The 27,321-nt window shown below is 38.6% G+C and overlaps 1 protein-coding gene across 9 annotated transcripts; it reads left to right on the top strand.

The window, feature by feature from the left end:
• Positions 1 to 1,292: 1,292 nt before the first annotated feature.
• Positions 1,293 to 26,826, top strand: shank3b (SH3 and multiple ankyrin repeat domains 3b). Of its 9 annotated transcripts, XM_059510859.1 has the most exons (26): positions 1,295 to 1,541; positions 2,078 to 2,315; positions 3,424 to 4,682; positions 6,808 to 7,071; positions 9,502 to 9,705; positions 9,816 to 9,887; positions 10,757 to 10,865; positions 12,202 to 12,353; positions 12,478 to 12,645; positions 12,811 to 12,927; positions 13,873 to 13,950; positions 14,042 to 14,108; positions 16,774 to 17,026; positions 17,682 to 17,845; positions 18,109 to 18,222; positions 18,335 to 18,410; positions 18,675 to 18,757; positions 18,846 to 18,970; positions 19,392 to 19,527; positions 19,648 to 19,728; positions 20,004 to 20,024; positions 20,460 to 20,596; positions 21,037 to 21,133; positions 21,292 to 23,161; positions 23,359 to 23,388; positions 24,027 to 26,826. In XM_059510859.1, the coding sequence occupies exons 4-26, from the start codon at positions 6,874 to 6,876 to the stop codon at positions 24,592 to 24,594; spliced, it is 4,920 nt and encodes a 1,639-aa protein (XP_059366842.1). In that variant the 5' UTR covers positions 1,295 to 1,541; positions 2,078 to 2,315; positions 3,424 to 4,682; positions 6,808 to 6,873; the 3' UTR covers positions 24,595 to 26,826. The 9 variants fall into 9 exon arrangements, with proteins under 9 accessions (XP_059366845.1, XP_059366837.1, XP_059366838.1 ...); XM_059510862.1 differs by lacking the exons at positions 2,078 to 2,315; positions 3,424 to 4,682 and adding an exon at positions 1,645 to 1,748 and having other exon boundaries at positions 1,293 to 1,541; positions 23,359 to 23,404; positions 24,027 to 24,166; XM_059510854.1 differs by lacking the exons at positions 2,078 to 2,315; positions 3,424 to 4,682 and adding an exon at positions 1,645 to 1,748 and having other exon boundaries at positions 1,294 to 1,541.
• Positions 26,827 to 27,321: the final 495 nt, after the last annotated feature.

The following is a 27,321-nucleotide window of genomic DNA, read 5'->3' as shown; positions in this document are numbered from 1 at the left end:
GAGGTTGCTTGCAGAGATGCTGGCTGTGTTTTTTGTCCAACCGTTTACTTTGAAAGGCACTAGAGCTTGTGTTATGCTCTAAGACCACTTACATCTTCTGTGCTTGCAGCTGTGGGGGAATTGCATGAAAAATATATATATATTTGGCATCAGTAACAAAAGTGAGGCCTGTTTTTAGGACTATTGTGCTGTCATCATGATATTATGCACATTGCATTGCTAATTCTCATTAGCATAATGCAGATTAATGAAAAAAATGTATATATATATATATATATATATATATAATGGTTGCATTTGCTGTACTTCTTTTAATTTATGCTGATTAATACTGTATTAAATCAGAAAATAATTATATTACAGTAAGAATCTAATGAGAATCATCAAGAATAATGAGAAACAAAGAAAAACAAACATTAGAGAGACAATGGAGGGTAACTTTTTTTAATCAACATCAAATTCATATTCATTCAATTTCATATACATAAATCTATTTTTAGGTCATCAACTTTCATCACTTTTCATCAGGTCATAAAAATTCTTCCAGCATAACAAAATTATTTAAGTACAAATATTCCATGTCTTGTGAGGCTATAGAAACACCTGAAAAAGTCTAAAAAGGGTGCTTAATTGCCATGAAAAAAAGGCAAAAACAAAGTTAAAAATCTTAAAAAGCAGACTTCCATTTGCTTTATGCAAAATATAATTATAATTTGCTTTAATTATGCGGACCTGATTTTCGTGCCATTGACCTATGTGTGAATTTCTCCCTCTAATTCAGTGTCACTATGGATCAGATTTGCATTTGCGTGCATATTACATAATTATATGTCGCTACCCTGACCTCTCGTAAGGATCGTATTGTGACCGTCTTTCCATACACACACCGAACAAAGGACGCCCCCACAACCGTGCTGATGTTTACATCTGGCGCGTTGCCATGGTGATCACAGAACCTTTCATCCCTGCTTCTGATGCTCTGGGATTTTGCTGACAAACTTTTTTATGTCATAGAACCAATCAGCCACGAGACCATCAGCGGGTTTCGTTCTCTCTCTTCTCCTCTCTCTCCCCACCCCCCAGGCTTTCTCATTCACAATCCCCCTTTTTTACCATCCAGTTCTGCTGTTCTCCTGTAATAGCTGTTGAGAAGAGAGAGAGACAGTGAGTGAGATTCAGGCCTTGCCCACGCAAAGAAGTGGGAGACTGAACCTCTCCCTATACTCTCTCTCTCCCTCTCTCACACACACACACACACACACACACACACAGTCAGTGTATCATGCTTGCACTGTGTGGGCTGAGCTGAGCATTCCTGTCATACAGTAACAGTCTCTCTGCCTCCGCACTCTCTCTCTTTCCCTCTCTCTCCCTCTATTTCTCTCTTTCCCTTTCCCTCTATCTCTCCTCTTTTCTCCCTCTCTTCTCTTTCTCACACACATACGTTCCAAATACACACATTAATACACTTTCACAGAGCAGAGACGGACCCTCGTAGAGGAAGTCGAGATGGTGTGGAATGTGTGCCCTGGTTTTATTAGGTAAGTTTTATGATTTCCAACACATCCTTGGGTGAATTGTGTGCGTGTTAGGATGTTTAAATGACTGTTTGTTGGAAGATGAGAGTAATTTGTGTCTTTTCAGGCTCTCTGTGTGTCATGTTTAGTCAGCGCACCTCTGCGGATGCGGATATTTTCATTGGGCATCACTACAGGGATTATAGAACACTTTTTCCTAACAGGCAAAATGTGTGTGTGTGTATGTGTGTGTTTGCAAGTGGATGTGTGAATGAGTGTTACATTCACTATACATAGGTATTTCTCAGGCGAAGCCAAATCTCTGATTTGCGTAGAGTTTAATTTTGCAGAACAGCCGAATATCGCCCCTTACCTTCCTTACCTGTCGCTCTCTTACTTCCTAATTTCTGTCGTGACTGAGGCCAATCTATTCAGCCCTAACGCCCACACATTAAGCCATCACATTCAGTGTTTCTTCTCCTTAACTTACACTCTCTCTCTGCTGTTCTCCCCTTCTCAATCTCCTCTCTCTTTAAACATCTGTGTGGCGCTCGGTGCAGGAGCACGCCTTGAGTCTTTTGCACACCCATCAGGAGGATGCTCGCTCCAGATTTGTGCTTTGGCCCTTTAAAAGCAGGCAAAGTTTCCTGGTGAACCATTTTTCTGGTTGCCATAGTGATGAGCGAGGACTTGGAGAGGTGCAGTGGTACTGGGATGCAGTGACAGCTCTCTTAGCATGTGAATTCTCACACTGAGATATGGAGATGCACTGAGGCTCTGAACAGAGACGGCGATGAGGTGAGGTGAGACGCTCACGCGCATACACATCATTATTGCTCACAGTGCTCTTTAGCTGATTATACTGTCCCTGGATCTGAACACAGAGGTGACAAGAGTCCCAAAGGGGGAGGAAACCATATGGGGATGATGAGGGAGAAAAAGGATTTGTGAGTGAGTGTGTGTGCAATAATGAATGTTGGAGAAACTGAGTGTGTAGTTCCTCTACGCAGAAGTTTTGCATTTAGGAAGATTGGTAATTGGGGGTTGCTACTTTGAAACTTGACTTTCGGAGAATATAAGCTAAACTAAATGACCTGCATGTTAAGAATACATTTTAAATAATGCATTTAAACTTTGAAATTGCATTCATTGCGCAAACCTCTCAGAAGGTCAGAAAAATCTTAACCGAAATGAAAAAAAAATTCAAGCAGCTTTCTTCACTATGGTGGCTATACTTAAAATTTTACATTTTTGCATATTCATTATACATGCTATTTAGTTTTTATGACATAATAATTGAGTCAACATTGAATATTTATACTTTTCCACAGATTCTGAAAATCTTTGAAAATCTGTAATTAAATATGTAATTTAAACCATTCATTTTAGGATTTTGCATGGTTGCATTAATGGCTGACAGTGCAGAAATTAATTCAATAAGTAAATTTGTGACATCGATCATGTGACTCTACAGATGGTCGCATGTTCCTACACTGAAGCTCAAAGTTCTCTGTGGGTCATCTCAAATCATGCTGGAGAACATGATCATAACATTTGATTCAAAACAGCCTTGATAAAACATTGCTGATTAAACGAAAGAAAGACAAACCAAATACTATTCTGAAATTCTTGCTAAAATCATATACCAATAATATAAGTTGTAATGAAAAAAGGTAGTTTAAAAATAAATAAATAAATAAATAAACATGCTGAATTTGTAAAAAAAAAAAAAAATGGACAAGACTTTGATCTCCACTATATTAAGAAAATCAAAACTAAAATGATTTTCTTTTGTATACAAATCTTATTTGTCAAACTACCCAAAACCCAAATCAATGCATTTACTATATTTCAGATTTTAAGAACGGCTGCTGTCTCATAACTTCAGTCAAGTTCTTACCCACAGATCCAGACTTCAAGGTGTGGCTTATGTAACAGATGCAGCACACTCATGTGATTTCTCCTTGATCTGATGAAATCAAAAGGAAATGAAATCTATCAGGTCTTTTTGCCACTGTCATCTATCAAAGCGCCTTCATATACAATTTCAAATATTGACATATTCAGCATTAAAAGAACTATACTACAATATTAGTGCTATATTGTAATTGTGTTAGAGGACCTTCAAATGTGCGATGGAAATAGAAATGCTGCTGCTCTGTAACTGCATGTGTGTGAGATTTGTAGGAAGGAGTGTGGGTGTCAGTAGCCTTCATTTCTGTTCCACATTCATGTGTGTGAGGTGAATTTTTGTATTGCCTGAGGAAAGAGTGGAGTTATCAGAGGCATGCAGCCTTTCCTATACTTCCTGAAAAAACATCCCGAGGAGCCTCAGCCCAAATTCAGCCAGGAAGAAGGGCAGGAAGTTGGGCCGAGATCATGGGAAGTAAATTACAAAGCCAGAAGGGCTTCGTATGAAAACAGGTCCAGTGGAAGTTTCTGGAAAATGTAACAGTGCTGGATTAAAGAAAAGATAGTGCTGCTTCGGATTTGCGTGTGTGTTTGTGTGTGTAAGAAGGAATATGTGGGTGTTGATTCTGTATGTAAAATTGATGGGATTATGAAGGCTTTTTTATTTCTTCATTCAGACTGGCATAATTTTTCGGTCTGACCACAACATGCTTTGATAAACGCATTATCCAGCACCATGCATAAATAAAAATCTCTTATTTATTCAATCAAAGGATCATATACTCTCTTGTTGCTACATTTTATCCATCTTAAATTTACAGTGGCACTTGAACAGGCTGTATTAAGTGACATTAGGAATGACAAATGATGTTGATTACAACCAGAATGATTTATTGAAGCGTATCCTCACTTGAGGTGTATATAGAAACGTTGGTGATTGGTTGAGATCCTGAACCCAGGCTACTTATTGGTGCTCTAACAATGCTTTTGGTTGGTTGAGATGGTTTGAGATGATCAGGAGACCTTCCTGCTGTAATTTCCTCTCGGTTTTCCTGCTTGGGAATATTCAGCATCAGGGTTGAGCTTGAAATCTCAGACCTCGGAGGGAGTGCCGGCACATTTGGCCCTGCTGTTTTACAAAAACAAAGTGCGCATTGTGGAATACTGGCAGAAAACCATTGGAATAAAGACAGAAAAAAAGTTTGAAATACCTGCGAATGTACAGGAACCTCACATGGGAAGTCCAGGTCAAAGGTGAACTGCTGCTTGTTTTCTTGGTTTCAATACATCTAGCTTGTTAGTGGTGTTTGCTAAAGAATTATTACTATTGCTTATACTTCCTGTTGGGAATTTTAACAAACCCCTAAATACTAAACTTTGGCATGCAATTTGTCAGTTTTGCACTCTAAGTGACATGGAATGTTAAAGAGAGTGTGCTGTTACTTTTCTAAGTGATTAGATTTGCAATTTGCCTGCAAGATGTTAAAACGCATACACTTAAGGAAGGAAACTTGCCAGAATGTCTTGCCTTATGGGTGGATACTATTGAGCCAGAAGACAATAACGCAGTACACCCTAGCAACCACTTAACAACTTCCTAGAAACCACTCAGAACGTGTTCGCATCATGGGAAAGGCTGGAAACTTAATCATGGGAACTTTTGTTATGATTTCTTCTGAAAACCAAATTTGGTTACAACTACCCTGTTGAGGTAGTAAAAAACATTTATTTCATACTAATTATAGTTAAAAGCTGTTAACATATTTACTGAAATATCGCTTATGACTAACCTTTAAGTGGAGAACTACTTGTGCACAATACACATTTCTTAATATTGAGTCTAAAATGTGTTTTGATGTCACTATTGATGAGGATTGTATGATCTTCGAATAACATCGGTCTTTAAATGCAAGATATTTAAAGTGTACCTAAAGTATTTTCACAATTATTTCACTTAGCACAATCAGATATCCTTCAGTTTATCTTTAATTGGACTTCAGCACTACTTCAGCACAACTAAAGTGCATTAAGTACATTTTAATTGATTAATTGATTATTAGTTATCACAGATCAATATTTTAATGCAGTTGAATCATAACATCTCCGTTCTCAGTTAGGTTTCTGCTGGCCATACAGGATAGTTTAACAAAGCTGATGCGAATGATACTTGCTCTTTACAGGGATTTTCCATTTAATGTTCTCTATGACAATGTCTGTTACGTAATAGAGGACTTCCCTTCTGTCTCTGTGGACAATAGTCAAGAGTGTCTGAAATGTTTTAGCTTGTATGTGATTGCATTGGAATGAGTGAGTAGGTGGACGGCTACATGTGGCCGGCTGTGATAATAGTATGGTAAAAGAATGAGGCATATTCCTCCACTGATTCTTAGTGTGGCTTAAAATGTGTAAGGTATTTATCCCTCTGAAGCATACAAAATTAATCCTTTTACTTCGAAACAATGACATAATAATTCCAGGTGTTTATATTTCATCAAAACAGTGTATTCTGACAGAGTTCTGACATCACTGCAATAAAAGATAATAGTCGTACAGTAGGTAAATCAGGCATGTTGACTGTACCAGGCAAACACAGAACGTTCCTTTAACGTTAGTGTATGGATTCCCTTTGAAAACCAATAAATACCATTCTTTTATTTAGCCATTATTTTTATAATCAAAATTTGATGTGTGGACCAAACATTGCTGGGAGTGTTGTCATATAAATTCCACAATAATATAAACAGGTCAGACATATAGAATTGTCTGAAACGGTCTAAAGTAATTGCCAGTGATGCTTTGGATGCACCCTCAATGGTTAAAATGACTTTTTGTAGCACACATAATGCTTCAGATGGTTAAGTATTTAAAATGGGTGTCAAAAGTTCAAGAGTGCTTGTGATGCTCCAAACGGAGGGACTACAGTGAGTGTGTGTGTGATTTTGCACAGCTGACTCTAAAGAGGAAGTGGTAGCGCACCAGAACAAGCAAAGTGCTGAGTTGCCATGGTAACTTGGGATGCAGGGTTCCCTCAATTTCCATTATTCCCAAGTGGATCTGCTCCACAGTGTCCATGGCAACCACTTAAAACCAATGGAGTTCCTCTCTCTCTCTCTCTCTCTCTCTCTCTCTCTCTCTCTCTCTCTCCTCCGTCTCTCTCTCTTCTTCGTCTCTGTCAAACTCTCTCATCCTGTTATTTTATCTTGATTTGTGGTAAAATGTCATCTCTAGGCTTACATAAAGACTTGACACTTTGACATTATGAGCCACAAATGCACACTTTGAGAACTTACTTGTATGCAGGTAATCTAATATCAGATCTCCTAAAAACAAGCTGAACAGTACATTTGAATGAGTTTGACAGGTGCATGTTGTCTTGTAGGGTTGTGAGGCCGGCGTGTTGAGCAGAACGCACACACACTCACACACACACACACTCTCCCGGAGCATGCCTATCAGTCCACCTGCCGACGGCAAACATGAGGCTCTCGACCGGCCGCGGCAACAACACACTCCTACCAACGGTAATCACGGGGATGACAGCATTCGGACCTCTCCTGGGACTAAATCTAGCTCCGACCCTATGGAGGATCTCCACGGAAATGCAGTTGTCATCCGCATCGGAATCCCTGATCTGCAGCAAACGGTGAGAGCTCCTCATATGCATATGCAGGCTCGCTCTTTTCTTTGAAATGGCTGCACTGCAGCACAGGAGTAGAGAGTGGCAGTGATTGGTACAGACCAAGTTGTTGGTTCTGCGTGGGAGTAAAGGGTGTGTGACAGAGGCTTACAGCATGTCGTCTACATGCACGCATGTTTCTGCACAGGGATCCACAGTCACTTGTGCTGAAAGATGCCGCATGCATGTCAATTGCATATATGGTGTCATCCAAAAGTGGACTTTTTTCATTGCTGAATAAATTTGCACTTCTAATTGTTGATATGTGGAACAATCCTGTCAAGCACAAAACTGCAAACATACCTTTCTCTACTCACAGTCTTTTCTGCATCCAGCTTAACTCCCTGCTTTCTGTCAATGTCCGATGGGAGTACTTTGACGTTGAGTTTTGTATCTTGCACCTCTGTTAAAGGGGTCATGAACTGAGAAATCAAAATTCCTAAGATCTTTTGACATCCAAGAGGTCACTGTGCTATAAAAATATATAAAAAACTCAAAACTTTCCCATTAGTATAAAAACAGCTTATATTGAAGGCAGTCTGCCAAAACAACAGCTTTTGGAATGTTCAGCTCTATGATGTAACAGTGGTGTGGATAAGCACCGCCTCCACAGAAGAACATCAACGTCTGCTTCTACATCGCTGCCTGTTTAGCCACGCCCACAGATTCGCACGTGTAGTGTAAATAATGAGAAGGGCCAACGTAGGTCTATGCAGCAACAAAATAACTTTATTTGATTAACTTTATTTTTAATGCCAGATCACGTCAGTAAGAACTCGGTTCTTTGTTCACTTCATTTTACTGTGGATTTGTTTACAAACAAGGCACAATTCGAGAAAGGATTTTCAGAAAGACTGAAGCTAAAATATGTATCACTAATGCTTTATCTGTTATTACAAATCATTTGATATGAGTATTTATGCATTTAACCTAAATCACAGCAGTGTCCATCTGTGAGGATGTAGGCTGTCAAACATACACATCTGTTAGCCAATCATATCAGTCTACAATCGTACATGCCTATTCAAAGAGAGTGTTCTGATGAGGGGGTCAAAAACAGGACAAAACTTGCTTATTACTTCTAAATTATGATGTTTTTTATGTGATCTTGAAAACATTATAAGTGGACCTCAAAAAAGTACAGAATAAAAAACAGATGCAGTTCAACCCCTTTAAGGTTCCTATTTTTGCCCTCTGCTTCTCATATTATAGAAACCTGTGGGCAGAAAATAATAAAGGAATAGTTTTCAAAATGAAAATTAGCTTAAAAAGTACTCACCCTTGGGCCATTCAAGGTGTAGTTTAGTTTGTTCATTGGAACGGATTTGGAGAAGTTTAACATTACATCACTTGCTCACCAATGGATCCTCTGCAGTGAATGGGTGCCGTCAGAATGAGAGTCCAAACAGCTGATAAAAACATCACAGTAATCCACAAGACATCCATCAAATAATGTCTTCTGAAGTAAAAAGCTGTGTGATTGTAAATAAACAAATCCACTATTCTTCTCCCATTAAGTCTTGTTTTAATCATTACAAAAACAGATCAAGCACTGTTTATAAGCCAAAATTGTCCAAAAGAAATACGACATTTAAATAAGTTAAAGTACCTTAATGATGGATTTGTTTCATACAAACAGACAGCTTTTCTCTCCACAAGACGTTTATTGATGGACAGAGTCGTGAGGATTACTTGTGGATTATGATGATGTTTTCACCCTCAGGTTGTGCAAGATGTAGATGAGTTCATAGAAATAAACTCATGTTCATCTTTGAGGGTTTGAGGGTGAGTACAGTTTCAGTAAAATTTCATTTTGGGTGAACTATTTCTTTAAATGGCGTTATAATATTTTATTTAATATAATAAAATATTTCTTTAAACAGCGTCATTTTTATATTGCAAATCTCACAAACACCATTTCACTTCACTTTCAGTTAATTTAAGGAAGAAGATGAAATGAGTTCAGCACATTCTTATTGACTGATTATGAATAAATGTTCAAGAACAAATAGTACAGGCCTTGATCTCTTAAAATGTCTAAAGGGAGGTATAAAGCCTGGTGCTTTTGGAGGAATTATTTAATAGACAGATAATCATGTTTTTTTAATAGTTTTGAACTACTTGCTGCAGTAAATATTGTGGCATTTCAAGCCACTTGATGACGGAGCAAGATACAAACTGTACATGAATAATTAAACCTGGCCTAGTCAGAGCCACGGCGCAGCAGTTCGCTAAAGTAATCCATGCACTTTAAGCCATATGGGTGATGCAGGTTTGAGTCCAGCCTGCTACATATAAATATCACCTCATCTAGTTTCATTATGCATCAATTTCAAAATAAAAGCAACACAATTAGAAATATAATGAGTTTATATAATGTAATATATGTGTTTTCAGAAATGCCTGCGATTGGACCTTGAGGCTCCAGTGTGGGTTTGTAAGCAGCGAGTTCTGGTCACTCTGACACAAAGCCTGACTGATGTGCTTAACTATGGCCTCTACCTCCCTGCCTTTAACGGGCGCGCCGGAAAGTTCCTTGATGAGGAGAGATTGCTCAGGGAGTATCCGTTCCCTACGGTCACACCTGTACCGTACCTAGAGGTGCACATCCTTCTGCATCCTACATTGCTTTAGAGTTCTCACTTATTATATAATTAGGTCATGTTGCTATTATATTCATTTACTGGTTCAGTTTGTTTGTGTGACTTCAGTTCCGTTACAAGAGGCGGGTTTACACTCAGAGCTATGTAGATGACAAGCAACTGGCCAAACTACACACCAAGGTAACATTTAACATTCATGTTCTCTACGATTAATTTAGGGTTGGTACACATTTTTTTTTTAAAGAATACTTTTATTGAGAATGGACGGCTTTAAATGACCAAGAGTGGAAGACATTTAAAAATATTTATTTTTAATAAATGACAATAATAAAAGTGACACTGAAGACTGGAGTAATGTCTGTTTTGCATCACAGGAATAAATAACATTCTAAAAATATTAAAATAGAAAATATTTATTTTAAATTGTAATGACATGTCACATTTACTTTTTTTTTTTTTTTTTTATCAAATAAATGCAGCCTTGGTGAGCTTAGAAGTTTCTCTGTGACAGTTAAAATGCCAAATAGAATCATGGGAGCAGCCCATGCTTTTTTAATCCAAATAAGAAAAAAATAGCTAATGCTCTCTGTCTGCGAATTATTTATTGCATTCGATTTTGCTGACATTGCATTGGCTGACATGTCTTTAAAGGATGGACTTGGAGAGGGAATGCAGCTCAGGTTAGCAAAATGGCAGAAGTTAGCAAAATAATTTGAATTAGTTACAGTGCATTTAAAAGGAACATAATGTACAGTTTGATTACATTCATTATTCTAAGTCCAATTATGCTAGTCAAGGTTTTTTTGCAGAATTTTTTATTTTTTATCTTAGATTACTATTTTTTGACTCTTAGAATTGTACAGACTGATCTGATACTATATCTTTAAGACTTATTTAAATATAAGTGCATAACCTCTAACCACGTTGTTTGTGCTCCATTTGCTCCAAAAACAAGATTTCTTAATTAAAAAAATAATGGTCTAGACAACTTTCTATTGTGAATGTAGTATGTCACTTCTTAGTATTTCACTCATTTCTGTTGCTGCCAGGCCAATCTGAAGAAGTTTATGGAGTATGTTCAACAAAGGTGTGTGGACAAGGTCTGCAGGTTCCTGGAGAAAGGGCTGGACCCCAACTTTCATGATGCTGATAGTGGGGGTGAGTACTTTAGAGTATAAGGAGGCAAAGTCCTTAAACAAATGTAAATATTCTTACATTTACAATGTAAATTACATTTACATTAATTTCTAGCCAAGTATGAATCTAATTAATTAGTGTTTTTAAGCATTTAACAGTTATTTCAAAAATTAACTTGATGCAGTTACAATTTAAATCTATTTTATTTGTGAACTTATGTTCAGCTATTCAGTGTAATAGTTTACTATGAGCTATTTTAGAATTTTTCACTCATCAAAGTTTGATTAACAATAATCACAGACTGGTCACAGATTTACCTAAAATTTCACCAAGCTGATTACTCACTAAAAACTCCCACAGATCATGTTTCCAGGCTTATTCTGACATATCAGAGTGGTTGTATCCAAGTGTGTGAGTTGTTTACATACTTTTTTCTATTTTTAGTCTTCCCATTAACTCCGTTATATTGTTCATTCAGACAGATCCCAAACACAAGAGATGGGATTTATCGCATGAACCAATCACAGCTGAACATCACCAGTCATATTCAATCATATCACCTTTTTACATGACTTTCTCCCATTCATTCTCACTTACCCACCACTAAACTCACAGCAAGCTTTAGGGGGTATGTTAAAAATCAGTGTGCTCAGGAGAGGCGAGAGAGATGCAGACTCCTGCTGTAACTTTACTTGCTGGTGTCGCTGTTGGACAGTGTTTCTTTAGAAAAACATGATTTATCTACTTTTTAATCTTATATTTTGTAATATCAATGTTGTTTTATTTTTGTACCGCATTTTTCCCCCTTATCCTATATTTTGAGGAAGCACTGCCTCCCTTGCCCCTGATATATGACATGATATTATATACTGTATATATGATTCTGAATTCAAACTGTACTATACATCTAATAGGTGCCATTTTGAACAAGACTGGGTGAGAGTCTTGGCAAAGATTATCATTGAATAATAGTATAAATGTTGGTCTGTTCCTCACATAAAGCTATCATATAATTTCAGAAGTCATACAACCTTCTTTTATAATAGTTTTAGGCTGCTTTTTGGAGCTTCTTTAAATGTGTGGAAAATAGCAAATCTGACATTTAGCCAAACATCTCATTTTGGTTTTTATGGAGTAAACGAAATAATACGGGGTTAAGAACAACATGAATTTTTATTTGGCATGAAAAATAGGTGAACTATTCACCTATGCTATTGATTAGCATGCTTTAAAGAATGTACGTTTTAGACAAAACTAATAAACAAGGACATTCGACAAAAAGTGCCAGTCATTTATTCGCTGAAACGGATTTGACATTTAGCATTTTTAATCATCTCTGCATGTGTGATGTTTCCAGAATCTCCTCTCACTCTCGTGGCCCAGCTGGACACTTGTGCCGATCTGATTAAGGTGTTAAGGAGCGGAGGAGCCCATCTGGACTTCAGAACCAGAGACGGCCTCACGGCGCTGCACAAAGCGGTCCAAACGCACAACCATGTAGCATTGACTGTGAGTTGATGCACTTTCCCTCCCACACGCACAATCCAAAGAAAGACTCATCCTTACACAACTCATCACAAGCTGTTGGGAGTCTGTGCACATATGTCCATCATATTACTTGTGCTATCTGCAGACATTGTTGGATCTGGGGGCGTCTCCGGACTATAAAGACAGCCGTGGGCTCACCCCCCTCTATCACAGTGCCATGGTTGGGGGAGATCCATACTGCTGCGAGCTGCTGCTGTACGATCACGCCCAGCTGGGCTACAGTGATGAGAACGGCTGGCAGGAGATCCATCAGGTAACGGGAAGATGCTCAGAACTCTCATTAAACATAAAAGGGAAGAAAATCTACCGCAGCTTAAAGTTTCATTCTCCAGCGAGACTAAATATATCCTTTTTATTGTTTGCTACACCTGCAGCAGTGGGTGATCGGAGCTTGCGTGTATGTGTTTTTGTACCATAGGCTTGTCGTCATGGAAACGTGCAGCACCTTGAGCACCTGTTATTCTATGGAGCGGAGATGAGCGCTCAGAATGCCTCAGGAAACACAGCACTACACCTGTGTGCCCTCTACAACCAGGTATGCACACCCACAAATACATATACAAACATTCCCCTTTCTCAAACCCATCAGATGCCTTCTCAAAATATTTGGTATGTTCATACAATTTTTAATTGAACTGTATGCAGTATGTAGTATGGATTCTTGTGCATTTTTGTAATGCACACTCATGCATAAAAATTTGAGGATGACCTGCTACATATGTCAAAATGTATGAAATGTAACTATAGCGAACTGAGTGGAATATTGTAATTGCACCCGACTCCAGCTTCCTGTGCTGGTGTGACAAATGAACCTGAAGTGATATTAACTGCAGTTTTTAACATCATCTGTCATCTTTCATGTACATTAACATGCACGAGTTGAATATCAGGCAGACTAAAACATTAATTTTGTACTTAAAAAAAAAACAAATAGTGTCGATGTTTGCAACATTTTTGATGTTGTTTGGTTTGTAGTTCATCTGTCCATTTCCACCGAATTTGACCAATTTTATACAGTCTATGTTCTATACACATTTGCATTTAGCCTAAATGAAGGCTACTGTGAGATTGGATATGTAGGCCTATTCTCTTGCCCCTGAAATTTTGGTATATGAAGGTTGAAACTGACTATATTTTCTATTGCAAATATACGTATCATTGAACTTTTTTTTTTTTTGCCATATGGAACACATTAGATTTTGTTGTTCTTAGTACTTGTTTTATTATAGATTATGTTTTCATCCAAATATATTAAGGATGTGCTGCCTTTATTGCTTTCATACCTGATGGATTCTGTTTCACATTTTTTTAATAAAAATATAGTAGTCAGTATACATACTTCGCAGTAAGCCATAGTTATTAAACTCAGCTGGGCATCAAATCATATATAAGACATACAAGGTGTTATAACTGTAATCTGCTCTCATGTTTTCTCTTGCACTCACCACCTTTTTATTTATTCTCTCTGTATTATCTACAGGAAGGCTGTGCTAGAGTTCTCCTGTTTCGAGGAGCAAATAAAGAAATCAAGAACTACAACAACCAAACAGCATTTCAGGTATGAAACATCTCTCAGATGTTTTGGATCAGTACTAGTTCCTTTCCTATTCCTTAAATTATGTCGCATACTTTTTTTTAATTTATCATAGGTTGCTATCATCGCAGGGAACTTTGACCTGGCAGAAATCATCAAGATTCATAAAACCTCAGATGTTGGTGAGTTGATCAGGATGAAGTTTGAATTGCTTGAAGCATCAGGCTTTGAATCTTGGGTCTATTTACTCGGCACCACAACACCATAATACGTTTTTGTGGGTTGTCTAGATGAAATCTGTTCACTCTAATTCAAACCCATTATTGGGTATCATTTCAGATAAAACCTCAATTTATTATTTAGTCTAGTGGATGCAGCACAAGTGCTCCTTTCAGCGTAGACGCAGAAATGACAACATAAGACTGTTTGATCATATGAAGCAGCGTGTATCTAGTAACTTTATCACATCCTGTGTCAAAACAATCCATAAATGCATGATTTTTTTATATTTCAGACTGTCTGATCTAGATACTGTTTCTATCAGCACATGTGTTTGTATTTGTCAAGTGTATGTGGGCTAATCTCTTTATGATTTCTGTGTGTTTCTCTTTGTAAATCTCAGTCATGCTCTGTGTGATGTAATCTGTGAGTCATCTGTTTGTAATCTGGTCCGGTCTTCATGATGTATTTGATTAACTCACCAGTGCAAATCCTTGCTTCACACCCAATTTGTGTGTGTGTGTGTGTGTTTTTTGTTTTGTTTTTTACCCCGCAGGATGTGGCTCGATACACCCGCAGCTTTAACACAAAAATGTGTGTTTAAAGTGGTCATATCATGAGAAATCAAATTTCCTTCAGTATACTAAATCTTGCTGTATGTTTCAAAACTGAAAACGTCCTTTCCAATCTAAAAAGGCCATTTAGCGCAACAGAACTGCATATAAATGTTACAGTTGCATTCATAAGTTAACATTTTGCCATTGTGAATAAGATTTTTTTGGTAGAATGTATAAAAATAAGGAGAATAAAATAGCATTTCGTTTTTATTTATTTATAGTAACATTTAAATATATTTCTCAAGGCAGTAACTGCACTGTGTATTGCATCAGTGACTGTCACCTGTTGTGATAGTTGTGTGTGACTCACAGTCACTCACCTTATTACATGTTTAAGTTCTCAAGCACAGCTGCTCAGAGCATGCTGGGAAACCCAGAAGTTACTGTAAATAGATTTAGTATAGAGCAGGGACAGGGACAAACGGTTATATAAAGTTATATATGTACAAAATTATAAATAAAATTAAAATTAAATAAACATTAAAAATTATAATTATAATATATATTTTTTTACATAGTGAAGAATAGGCAGTGTTTTTGTACATTTGATTACTTAATACAATGTATACGGCATTTCTTATTTATTTGTTCTACTGTAGTTTTTGTGCTATTGTTTGTAATTATTTTCTAATTCCAATTTAATTGCTGACTTGTCCTCAGTGAGCTTGAGGTTTGTTTTTTAGACTTTTATTAGACTATTATTAGTTTTTAGTGAAATTTACACTGGTGAAAAGAATTATGAAATTTCTATGCAATCAAAAGTTTAGATATCTTAAAGCAAAATAACTAAATTGCCATATATATCATTACCATGAAATACAATTACTTATATTGTGATATACAATTTTGATCATATCGCCCACTCCTTATAATAATAATAATTAGTGTTAGTAGAATTTTTATTATCTGTTTTATTTAATTATTATTGACATATCTTACTGATTCTGCAAGTGGTTTTTAAACCTATAAACAAATGAAACAAAGAGCATTTTAAATTATTTTAAATGAAACAAAGAGCACTGTAAAGGTACAGTATACATGGCACATTTAATTATAAAGGTGAAAAAAAATTAATTACTTTGTTTCATAGGTTTTTGAGGTTTGATATGACCCCTTTAAATTCTGACTTTATGATATTTACATCCGTAAACCATGAACCACCAAGGACTTGCAGCCTATACATGACCTCCACCTGACCATTAAAATCTAAATTAATTGGACATATTATAACCTTATTATAACAGCAGCCTTATCTGTCTGAAGACGTTCTAACACTGTAGTTCACAGACGGGGTGCTAGTCTTCAGGTTATGAGCGGATCCTCTCTATCTCAGCCTAATGCAGGTTAATCTGTTCTGCTAGTATTTTTCTCCATGATAGATTGGACATATCCATACCAGCCTCCTGGAGAGTGTTCTTGATCTATTCGACAGCCGAAAATGGGATTTATTCACAACTGATAGGATTTTTTCTAGAATCCATTACAGTGGTTATTCTGGTCTAGCGGGCCATTTCATGTTTCTACATGATTTCTCGATGATTTAGACAACTACACCGTAGCTGAATTTGATCCAGGTATGTATTAAAATAAAATTTCCTGGAAAAATCCATTTGGGATGGAAGAAAATAGCACGGTTACTGTGGCGCTTTTAAAAAGCTGCTTTGTTTGAATGACACAGTGAGATATTAAAAGGACTGCAATTTCCAAATGGTTCTCGGATGTAAATATTATATTTTTAAAGATAAAAGTGCACTTTAATAAATATAATGTGCAGCAGTAAGAGCCAAATTGTGTTACAGCACAAATACATATTATTTTCTTTTCCATAATTGATGTGTGTGGTGTGAATCTTTTGTTATGTGCATGCCTAATATCTTCAACAAATTTACATAGTTTTATATTATAAGCATGGAAATCAAATCGACTGAAGCAATATAAATATTGCTAGGCTCTGTGTGTTTTTATGTAAAGTATGCATAACTATTTATGTGTCGCTGTCTTCCTGTAAAAGTGCCTTTCAGGGAGACCCCTTCTTATTCGTCTCGGAGGCGTGCGGTCTGCGTATCACCACGTCGCTCTCTGCTGCGATCGGCCAGTGATAATGCTCTAGATGAGAGTCTGCCAGCTCCCTCTCCGGCCCCCTCACTTCGCAGCCTGCCCCCGCTGGAGCCCGACGAAACCACCTCGTCCCAGCGCAGCCCCCAGGCTGCTCACACTCACACACGTAGCCTCAGGAGACACACCCGCTCAGGAGGACACCTCAGGTGCGGACCCGTCCTTGATTTATATTGAACAAAGGTTTCATCAAATCAATGAGAAATTTTCTTTTTTGAACACAAAATCAGATATTTAGCAACATGACCAGACTGCTCTTTACCATAAATTAAGTTAAATTTTTATTTAAATTTCAATTTAATTATTATATATATTTTTTTATTTCAGTTATTTGTATTTTATCAATTAGTTTACACTGCAGTCATCCTTGATTTGTAGAGTAATAAAGAGAGATTTCTTCAAAGCAATACTAATATTTTTCTAATTTTTTTTTTTGCTTTTTCCATTTTTCTAACACAAAATGAGATGTTAAGCAAAATGCCAGATACACCCCCCACACCCCCCAAAAATAAATACATAAAAAATAATGTATTTCATTTTTGCTTTAATTATCATTTATTCACCTCAGGTGCAAGTTATCCTTGTTTTCTTCAAACTTACATAATTATTTTGCTTTTCTATTTGAACACAAAATTACATATTTAGCAACATGCCCAGACTGCTCTTTTCCATAAAATAAACTGTCATATTTATGGGGGGGGGGGTTTTAAATAATAATAAAGCATTGTTTACCTGACATAAAAGGCAATATCCACCTCAGAGTTGGTTGTTAATTATTTCTGCACACGTGTTTGCACACCACAGCCCTGGCAGTCCTGTACAGAGAGATCCGAGTCCTCCTGCCGTGTCTCGAGGGCCCAAGCGACGGCTGTACAGTGCGGTGCCCGGCCGAACCTTCATCGCTGTCAGCTCCCACACTCCACAGGGCGAGGGTGAGATCACACTCAACCGAGGAGAGAGGGTCAAAGGTCAGTCAGCCAGCCTCTCTGTTTGAGATGCAGCAAAAAGATCACATTATTTTTATGCTGGAGTTTTCTACAATCTGTGGAATTCTGAATATTTCTTCAACTAGGGACACTTTTGGCCCTGTGGACGTTATTAAACACCCTTTTAAAAATAAAAAATAAAAAATAAAAAAAAGTAATATAAATGCCTGCAGTTAAAAAAACATCCATAAAGGAGTTAAATATCCGAAACACAGCATATAACAGTTTATACGTGTCTCCACCAGTGCTAAGCATAGGTGAAGGTGGATTCTGGGAAGGCTCAGTTAAAGGACGAACTGGCTGGTTTCCTGCCCACTGTGTAGAGGAAGTCCAGATGAGACAATATGACCCACGACTTGGTCAATTTGCACATACACACACCTGAGCATTTAACAGCATTATTTTAAAGTATTCTACAGTTTAATGTTCAGATCTTATTGTTATTGATGTGCCCACTCATCTGTTTCTCAGAGACAAGAGAGGATCGCACCAAGAGACTTTTCAGGCACTACACTGTTGGCTCCTACGACAACTATACCTCTTACAGGTATATATATTCAACCATATAAATATATGTATGTAAATATCAAACGTGTTTCATGCATTACTGAGCACAGTATACATACTGCAGAAATAATATGAGTAGAATGGTATTGTGCTTTTCCTACCATTGCCTTTCTCTCTCCTTCATCCTGAATAAATAAAATATTGTACCAGTGTAGAGAATTATTGGTATGGGAGGGAGAATCTATGAAGACAGTGAGTTCTGACAGTGCAGCATATCTGACTATTGACTTCTATAAATTCACAGTGATTATGTTATAGAAGAAAAAAGTGCAACGTTGCAGAAGAGAGACAGCGAAGGATTCGGCTTTGTGCTTCGGGGAGCTAAAGGTCTGAAACACATTCGCATACATGCATGCATGTTTGCACGAATAACATTCACATACAAATGCAGTAATGAAATGCTCTTTCTTCTCAGCTGAGACACCCATAGAAGAGTTCACACCTACTCCTGCTTTTCCTGCCCTACAATATCTGGAGTCTGTGGATCTGGAAGGGGTGGCGTGGAGGGCAGGGTTAAGGACTGGAGATTTCCTCATAGAGGTTAAAAAACCTTTTGATTTACACATACACACACACACACAGATACACACACACACACAAACTTTTTCATTGCTAAAGCAGTGATTTTCAAACCATATATTCAAAAACTGGCCTAAATTAATCATTTTAATTTACAAAGAAAAAAACAACAACAACAACATTTAATTATTTGACCAATCTGAGAGTTTGATTTGATTAAAAATTACTTAATAATTAAGTTACTTAATTAATTAAAATTCAATAAAAAAATTTTTTTTAATTAAACATGCATGCATGAATCATTCACAATAAGATCAATAGCATGCATTTAGAAAATAGATTGGCTGAATTTCAATTTTATGCTGACATTTTTAGACTGAAGAATGTCACATTCTTCCGGCTATGTGTTACATCTTTCTCTAATTCTCCACACATTTTTCAGGTAAATGGGGTGAGCGTAGTCAAGGTGGGACATAGGCAGGTGGTATCACTGATTCGGCAAGGTGGAAGTCGGCTAGTAATGAAGGTGGTGTCTGTCACACGCAAACCTGACACTGGAGACGTCATCCGCAAGAAAGGTTCTTGTCCTCTCTTCATTAATGCATGAATACCATGTATTTTTATTTTTATTTGACTGGACATCAAGAATTAGAGAATCCTGCAAAATTTAAATATTGCATTTCTTGTTAATTAATTAGCCCCACCACCTCCCAAAAGAGACCCAAGCACCAGCCTGACCCTGCGCTCAAAAAGCATGACTGCAGAACTGGAGGAGCTGGGTAAGACAGATGCTCATACAAATAAACACAGATGAACACACCTCCTTGTGTTATGCTAGGTCTCAGATAGGTATCAATCCTTTTTTCCAGGAACATTAATGGAGAAATACTTGCAAATTAAGGTCTTTCTTTTCCGTGAGATGAAAGCAGTAAAAGGAGTGTGAATGATTGTGCGGTTTTAGCTTTGCTAATTCATTGCTAATGAAAATTTACCATCTAATACGCAATCTATGAGCTAAACCAGGAACTATAGATTTGTCCTTCTTGTCCACAAGCGTCAAGGAGAAGGAGGGGAGGTAAGAGATGAAACCAGTCTCACATTGATGATGTCCTTTACTGGTTCTATATGCTGATTAGCATGTGATGTCATGAATGGATTTATCTAACCTGTTTTTTTTAAGCAACCTGTTTTTTTTAAGCCTGTGTGTTGTTGCCTGTGACTGCGAAAAATTGTAAAGTCAAAGTATGTGTATCTGTTCGTTGTTGTTTTTTTGTGGATTTAGACAGCTATTTTGTATGTTTTGTGATGTATTTGTGACTGTATATTTGTTTTTGTGTTCCTTGAGGCAATGTATATTATACACTTGGGATCTGTGTACTTGTATTTTCTGGTGCACCTGGTGACTGTGTTTGGTCTTCTTTGATTTGATCAGAGGAAGGACTGGAATATTGGTAAGGAATGTGTATTAAGTGTTTCTGTATTTGTGTGCATCTGTGTGTGTCCCTCACAGAGAAGTTGGATGAAATGTTGAGTTCGCCCAAAGAACCGGTTGTAGTGATGAGGCCACGTCCTGCGGATTCAGACTCCAGAGCAGCCACTGTGAAACAGAGACCAACAAGTCGCCGCATCACACAGGCTGAGATCAATGTGAGTCTGATACACATAAACAGACACCATTTAAAAAAAATTGTACTTTTAAGTATTTTTAGTATATTATAATAATATAAAAGTTATCATTATGTTTTCATTAAAAAAATAATAATACAAGAGCCCTTGTTATATATGGCAATATGTAGTTTCTGACATAATATGCATTGTATGCAACAGATGGTGCTTATCACCACTATAGTACAGTAGCCAAATTGTGTCAGTAAAGATTTGGCTGCTGATCAGTTTTTGTTTATAATGCATATTGTCTTTAGGTAAAAAAAAAAAAAAAAAAAGAAAAGAAAGAAATTTGCTGTGACTGCATTTTCTGTTTATTTCTTTGATAGCTGATTAATCAGAATCTGTGATTTGTTTGTTGTTCTGATAGTAACTGAATTCTTGCCAGTATTTGATCACGTATTGTTTTTTTTTGTGTGTAGTCTCTGTTAGAGAGGCAGGGTTTGCCAATAAGTTCCCTGGCTGTGGACAAAAGTCACATGCAGCTGCCTCGGGGAATGTCAAGAACCAAGTCATTTGGTAATGTGTCATTGTCGCATACACAAATACAAAGATTCTCACAAATTCTGTCTTTTCATAAACATAAAACAATGATATAAAAAAGGCTATTAAAACACAATGATGACCAGAGATCTGATCTTTGTACACCCACAGTCTCACTGAGAACTGTTTTACAGGTGCTCCTGAAGATGAAAGAATTTCAGCCTTGATTGGAGAGCATCGCTTTCCGAGAAGCTCCTCGATGACTGACAGCTTTAGACAAGATAGTATTCCGCCCCCTCCACAGACAGCTCCTCCACCACCTCCAACTCCCTACTTCCTAGATTCTGGGCCACCACCGTCCTTTCATCCACCTCCGCCCCCTTCTCGCGCTGCCAACCAGAGCCGTTCAAGCTTCCGCCCAGGGGCGGAGCCCAAACTCCATGGCCCAGTCATGACAGACCGCCAGCGAAAAACACGCTCCATGATCATTCTTCAGGACACCACCCATTTGCCAGTTGAGCCTGCCCCTATTGCAAGACCACAAACGCCTACCTCTGGAGTGGTTCCACCTGAACGTGGCCGTAGACGTGGACCACCTGTGGAGAATCCGTATGCTAACGTAGGTCGTCTAAGTGCAGTCTATACTCCTACCAAGCCCCAGCGTAGAAAGAGCCAATTAGTCAAACAAGGACCAGTTGAGGAGGGAGCTGCTACAACTAGTAGAGACCCCTCTCCTTTGGGAGGGTCACGGATTCCCCACAGTAGCCGAGCAGAGCAGTTCCAACAGCAAGTTCTCTCTGAGAGAGCTAGAATTACACCTCCAGGTGCCCGACGCAGACCCAGCGTTTTCCTATCTGTAGAAGGAGGCACGACTGAGCCGCAAACAACCCCATTACTTTCTCAGTCCCACTCAGTGGATGAGTTGGCCGAGCTGCCTCCACCTGCACCAATGCTTTCCCCTGGCCCACCACCAGGGGGCAGCACTTTTATACACCCTCTAACAGGTCGACCACTGGATCCTTCCTCACCACTAGCACTTGCACTGGCTGCACGAGAACGTGCCCTTAGTGGCCGGAATACACCCACTCCTACGCCTTCGCCCACACCTTCGCCCACTCAAGGTCGAGCAGTTGAAAGGCCAGAGACAGAAGGAGGAGCGACACCACCTGCTCCTCTTGAGGGTCCTCCATCAAATTCCTGGAGAGACGAACCGGTCAGCATCACAGAAACGGCAAGCCAAGTGACTAGCGGTAGCCCTGGGTCTGGACGAAGCCTGGAAGAGGTACTTCCACCAAACGTGCAAGGTGTCCAACCTGCACTGTTGGATACAGAACATACCCCACCGACAGTCCCACCCACTCTACCTTCCCCTGCCCCTACCCTCTCAAATCTGACTGCTCGAAGTCTGACTATGAGTTCTGAGGAGGATGCGGAGCCTTACACAGTGACACTTCCCCCTGCATTGCTCTCGTCCAGTGATGAGGAAACCAGAGAGGAGCTTCGGAAGATAGGCCTCGTGCCGCCCCCTCAACCCTTCTCTAATGGCCTTCTAATTAAAGAAACACCCAAAGCCACTCTAAGCATTTCACCTAGTGGATCACGGCCATCCATTGCAAAGACCTCCTCTGGGAAAGCAAGTGATTCTACGGCAGACTCTGGTGTTGAAGACCCACATATGGAGACCACCAGTACGGTTTCCACAGTCTCCAGCATGTCCACTTTGTCTTCGGAGAGCACAGACTCCGCTCATGCTAGTAAACCACGTTCTGGGGTGGGGCGTGGTCGCCCCGCCCATCTCAGGGACCCACTGCTTAAACAGTCATCAGACAGTGAGCTGCTTCCACACCCACCCAGCACAGGCCCCAGCCGTCCACGCTACCTATTCCAAAGACGTTCCAAACTCTGGGGGGAGGAGCCCCGGGGCCAGATGGGTGGGTCTGATGAAAGTCGGCCTGCTGCAATGGGGGCAGAGTTGCTAAGCAAAGACAGTCATTCACTGGGGGAGGAGCCACCGATGGGAGCACCTCTTGACCCTGGCAGGAGATCACCTGTGGGAGGTGCCAGGTAGGACAGTTTAAAACTATTAAAAGCTGCACCAACTTAACAACAGCATCACATTTTGCACACCTGCATGTAACACAGCACAACTTTCAATATCATTTAGCAATACACCCACTTGACTTTTGACACCCTTAGCCACACTCCTGGTTAAAACTGCCTATCCATAAAACACGTGTGTGTCTGTCTGTATGTCCTTGCAGATGTGAGGAGAATGGAGAAGAGAGTAAATCGTAGGTTTTTAGCTCTGTGGGTAAAACAACTCCTTGTCTAACTAACTTTCACTAAACCCTTTACTGCAGCCGTTAATCAAGCTGCAAATGCTACTGTGGGCTTGTATTAAAGGCTTATGGTAGTTCATTATGTAGTAACTGAGGCATTTCAGCTTCTGTCTGTCTTTGCGCAACGAAACTGGAATTTTCAGTGTACCGCTGAAGGCCAATCAAATTGCTTTTTCATAAAAAGTAAATGAAATGAATGTTGAATCTACATTTAGTTTTTATTGCTGCACTGATTGTGGTAAGTTTATTGCAGCAAGTTTCGGATGTTTACAGAATGAATACTGAAAGCATGCTGTGGTGGAAATACTGTGAAATGCCAATGCACCATTTTTTATACCCATTCTGAGGACTCCAGTTTTAAATTAACTGCTCTAACTGTTATTTTATTGCATTAAGTTTTCTGCATGCTCTGCACTATTTAAACCCCAATGCTTACAGCATTGGATTCACTTTTCTTTTCTCTCACATTAGCATCCTAGTAGTTTCCTAAAAGTACTGCAGTTAAAACTGTACCTTTGTTTACTTTTTTGCTTTTGCTGCATCTTCCTCTTTCTTATTTTTTTTTAATTGTCTTTCATTCTCTCTCTTAGACTCTTTAGTAGTTTAGGGGAGCTTCACACCATCTCTCAGCGGAGTTACGGCACCACCTTCACAATCCGTCCTGGCAGCCGATACCCAGTGTCCCGTAGGACTCCAAGCCCTGGAGCCACACCAGAACGGAGTGAACAGCTGGGGCCTGTCCGTACATTCAGCCCTCATCACCATCATCACACAATCCTCAAGTCTTCTAGCCTAAGTTTGCCCCAGGAGCCCAAAGAGGTGCGTTTCGTCATGAGGAGCGCTAGTGCTCGAGCCCGCAGCCGTTCTCCATCCCCCTCTCCGTGCGCCTCCCCCTGCCCTTCACCTGTACTGGGAGCCCCACTCCTGGCCCTGCGGCCATTCAGGCAGCGCCCCCTAGCACTGTGGAGTAAGTATGACGTGGGAGAGTGGCTAGAGAGTGTGGGACTAGGAGAACATCGTGCCCGTTTTTTGGAGCATGAGATTGAAGGCGCCCACCTGCCTGCACTGACCAAGGATGATCTGGCAGAATTAGGGGTGACGCGGGTGGGACACCGAATGAACATCGAACGTGCACTGAAGCAGCTGCTGGAGAGTTGAGGAGAGCCAAAATGTAGGATGTAGTCCCATCACAAAATAAATTTTTACACTTAAAATTTCAAGTTATTCTGAAGTCTAAGACCATAGATTCCAACTCATTTTTTTTAGCATTGCTCAGCCCTTATATAATATAGATTTTACCCAAACACCAACGATTTAACTCCCACAAAACCCACCATGTTTCTTTACTAGTTTGCCACCTACTAAGAGTAAAAATATCATGCTGGACAGGAGTGTGGACCTACTGTGCAATATCTACTATTTACAGCTACAGGTCTAAGAAAATCTAACTGGCCATGTTTTTAACTGGGTCTTCTGCACAATAACAAATGATATAGCCAGCAAGCAGCCATTTCCTTCATTCGCCATGTTTTACAATCAAATGATGATGAAGGTGTGGCAATCGTACAGACTGAGAATATCTTCACCATCTGGATTTGTGTGCATTTCCTGCTTCCAGGAGAGAGACTTCTGAATTTTAGAAAGCAGAATCCACTTGAATGCAAAGGGAAAGGAAAGAGCAGAAACGTCTCCTGTAAACAATGCCAATGCTTCCAAGTGCCCGGTATTTACAGTATGTTCATGGACCATCTTGCAACTCAATAGTAGATAGCCATGTTAATGGTGATTATAAGATGCGTTGCAGTAACTGGACTTGGCATGTGACTGCAACATGTCCAAGTAAGAAAGGATCTGACAATCTGCCCTAAACCAGGAGAATAAAACTTCTCCCAATACAATACAAGTGTGGCCTTGAGGTAATACTGCCGCCATCTAAAATTTGTTAAAGATAGATATTTTCAGTCACTACATTCAGTTTTATATGTATATGATATATATGGAGTTATATATTAAAAAAAAAAGAATGTATGAGAGTAAGGTGAGATATACTTGTCTTATGCCCTGTGAGATTGTGTCATATTTGGTCTTACTTTATATTTGTTATTTTATTTGTCAACTATCAACCAATACCCTAACATGAACACAGTTACTCTTTTTTCCCCATGGTATAAATTGTGATTTGTGAGTTATAAACACATAATCTTTAGACTAGTTCATGGTCATTTATTTAAGAATTTCATAATTACGGACGGACCTTTTTTGTCTATTATAAATAAATCCTCATTAGGACTGTATGTAGAATAACTGTCTCGTTTAAACAGATGATTTGAAATGCTATGGGCTGTAGGAATATATTTGTTACCTTTTGTAATAGATAACTCAGCATCAGTTGATCATTTCATGCTGATCAGTTTGTGAATTCAAGACGTAACAATGTTTCTTTGCCATGATTTGGTTATGTATTGTGCAATTACTCATTTAGGATTTAAGTCCTATCAAGTCTTTCAGTTTAGAACAATATGAGCAAAATTTGCTACCTAAGGGCTTTTAACATAAATAAATTAAATTGTTATTAAACATGTTTAATGCAAACTGCTAAACTGGTGAATTTGTATGATCCCCAGTTATAGGCAAGTCTACAACTAAAAGTAATAATGTGACACTGGCAAAAACAAAGATTGTGTTTATGGGCCTTAAAAAGCAGTGTCTCCCTGACCATAATGACCTTGGAACATTTTCTGTTCCTATTAAAAGTGTGAAATTGTCTTCTAGTACAACCAAATTACTAAAAGTAATCTGATTACAAGTATATCTACTGTGAATATAGTTATTTTTCTCAATTTCTCATTTTAAAATCCCCAAGATTTTCATATAATCAAGCAAATGTTGAGATTATATTGTGTCAAAAATTATCTGGTAACTAGCTTGACTGGTTTGTTGTGTTTGGTAAGCTGGAACAGTAGGTGTTGCTGTGGTTTATACACTTAACTAACAGTTTAACTTTGCCAACTGAGGAGAAAAATCCTCACACTTGTTTCCTCCGGTTGGTCAATTTGCACAAAGATGTGGGTGCTACTGTTTATAAGCCATCTGCATAAAATATTACTGTACTTCCCTCATCTGTCCCTGTCCTTCTCCTTCTCTTCCGATCCTCACACATTTACACTCTCAAACACAATTTAATTAATTAATTACTGGCGTAAGAGAAGGGTGGCAGCCATGTTCTTTTAGTTTACCACTTTTAGGAGCCCTTTCTTCTGTTGTTGACTTTTTTTGTATTCTTTGTTGGATGAAGTGATGAGGATCAAGCTTTTGGACGTTTGCTTTAAAATGAGAAAATGTACACAAAAATATAATTTGACTTGTCTGTTATTAAAGATCATCTCTCAGGCTGTGGGGATTAATCAAAGAATACATTGTTCTGTGGAGAAAAAGATTTTAAGATGTGTGTGTGTGTGTGTGTGTGTGTGTGTGTGTGTGTGTGTGTGTGTGTGTGTGTGTGTGTGTGTGTGTGTGTGTGTGTGTGTGTGTGTGTGTGCGTGCATGCGTGTGTGTCTGTCTGTGCGCACGTGTGAACAATAATGGACATATAAAAGTTGAGAATGTGGTTGTTAAAAGGACAAAGGTCAAATTTCTACAAATTAATTAAAGTACCAATCAACAGATAAAAGAATATGTCAGATTCTAATAACATGCCGACTGAGACAGCCAAGGTTAAAACATTAGCAATGTATAAATAACTGAAAAACCAAAGTAAATAAAAATAATTTTTTTAGAACTCCATGGAAAAATGTCAAGTAGTCTATTAATATTCAGTGTTAGTTCAGGTTGCCTCAAATTATTAAATGCTTTATAAGCTACAGAGATTATCTTTCATGATCTACA

This window comes from Carassius carassius, chromosome 26 (assembly GCF_963082965.1).
Source record: "Carassius carassius chromosome 26, fCarCar2.1, whole genome shotgun sequence".
In the NCBI taxonomy this organism is placed as follows: Eukaryota; Metazoa; Chordata; class Actinopteri; order Cypriniformes; family Cyprinidae; genus Carassius; species Carassius carassius.
Note: the sequence above shows the minus strand (reverse complement) of the source record. Positions and strands in the feature narration are given on the sequence as shown.